At 34.0% G+C, this 1,237-nt stretch overlaps 1 protein-coding gene across 1 annotated transcript in view; it reads right to left on the reverse strand.

Annotated features, from left to right (window-relative positions):
- Positions 1-1,237, reverse strand: part of LOC106686167 (uncharacterized) — a 16,467-nt gene continuing 15,230 nt past the window's right edge. Inside the window, exon 6 of the mRNA XM_014429333.3 lies at positions 1-909. Coding sequence (XP_014284819.1) covers positions 498-909 — 412 coding nt within the window. The 3' untranslated portion in view covers positions 1-497. The remainder of the gene's footprint in view (positions 910-1,237) is intronic.

The following is a 1,237-nucleotide window of genomic DNA, read 5'->3' on the forward strand; positions in this document are numbered from 1 at the left end:
ACAACATTATAAAATTATTTACATTTTACTAAATAAATGAACACAATAAATGGATAGATAATACATAGGTAGTGCTCCCAGGCGAAATGAACTGAAGCTCTTCGCTTTGACGGGAAACTATATAGGCTTTGGCGGGTATAATAGTTACAGTCTAGAGCAGCAGATAGCGTGTCGCTACACATTGTTCCATCACAGGGGACAACCGAGTGCTAAGGATTGATAACGAACGATATTATTAGCACTCAACTCTTGGATAAAGTTCGAAGGGAAGGTGGCAGATCTTAACACTGTATTAAAGCTGATCTTGCGGATTTGGAATTTGAAGATTGTCAGTTGAGGAAGATGTAGGCAGTAATGGAGGTATGAACATTAGACCTTTGGATCCGCTAATTTTTTTTTTCTATTTATGTTTATTACTAAATAAAACACCAAACAAGTGGAAGAGAGCAAAAAAAAAAGATTTATTTACGGTACTTAAAAAAATCTTATAAACATAATCACATTTTTTCTTGTATTTTCTTCACAAGCGTTTTAACATCTTCTGCAATATTTTCTTTTATTCCCGCTTGACTGAATACACTAATGTTGAGTCCTTCTTCACCTTTTGTTTCCAAAATTTTCCTCATATCCATTGCGTCATCAGTTTTAGAACTGTCTACTGCATAGCAACTAGGGAAATATGCCAATATGCAAAAAGACAGACGCTCCATGTTTACTTCAATTTCATTCAGGCTGGGCTTGGACCCTTGGAAACCAAACCTGTCCAGAGAACTGGTCAGGGAGTCGTGGTAGAATTTAATGAGACTTTTATAATTTTGGCGACGTAAGTGTGGTTTGATGCTTGTGTATATGTAGTAGATCACATCTAAACATGGGCTATTGTAGTGAGGAAGCTGGAAGTCTATAAATCTAAAATTAAAAATAACATTATTTTGATAAATATTCTCTTTTTTTAATCAAATGATCAAAAGTATTGTACTCTTTTAATAATCCTACCAATAATAAAATGGAGAGAATACGGTAGGTTGCGGTCAGTGACCAACATCAATATGTAAATTTTTTTTTTAATTATTTATTTATTGTAATTTACAACTGTACAAAATAATACAATAGGTAAATATCCATCTTCTTTTCAGACGCCTCGGAGGATCAGGGATTGTTAAGGATGAAAGATTAAACATTAATGGGTTAGGATGGTTAAGGAGTTTGGAATGAAAAGACGCATATCTGTTTTGGG

Source organism: Halyomorpha halys, unplaced genomic scaffold (assembly GCF_000696795.3).
Source record: "Halyomorpha halys isolate HHAL.00 unplaced genomic scaffold, Hhal_1.1 Scaffold786.1, whole genome shotgun sequence".
NCBI lineage: Eukaryota > Metazoa > Arthropoda > Insecta > Hemiptera > Pentatomidae > Halyomorpha > Halyomorpha halys.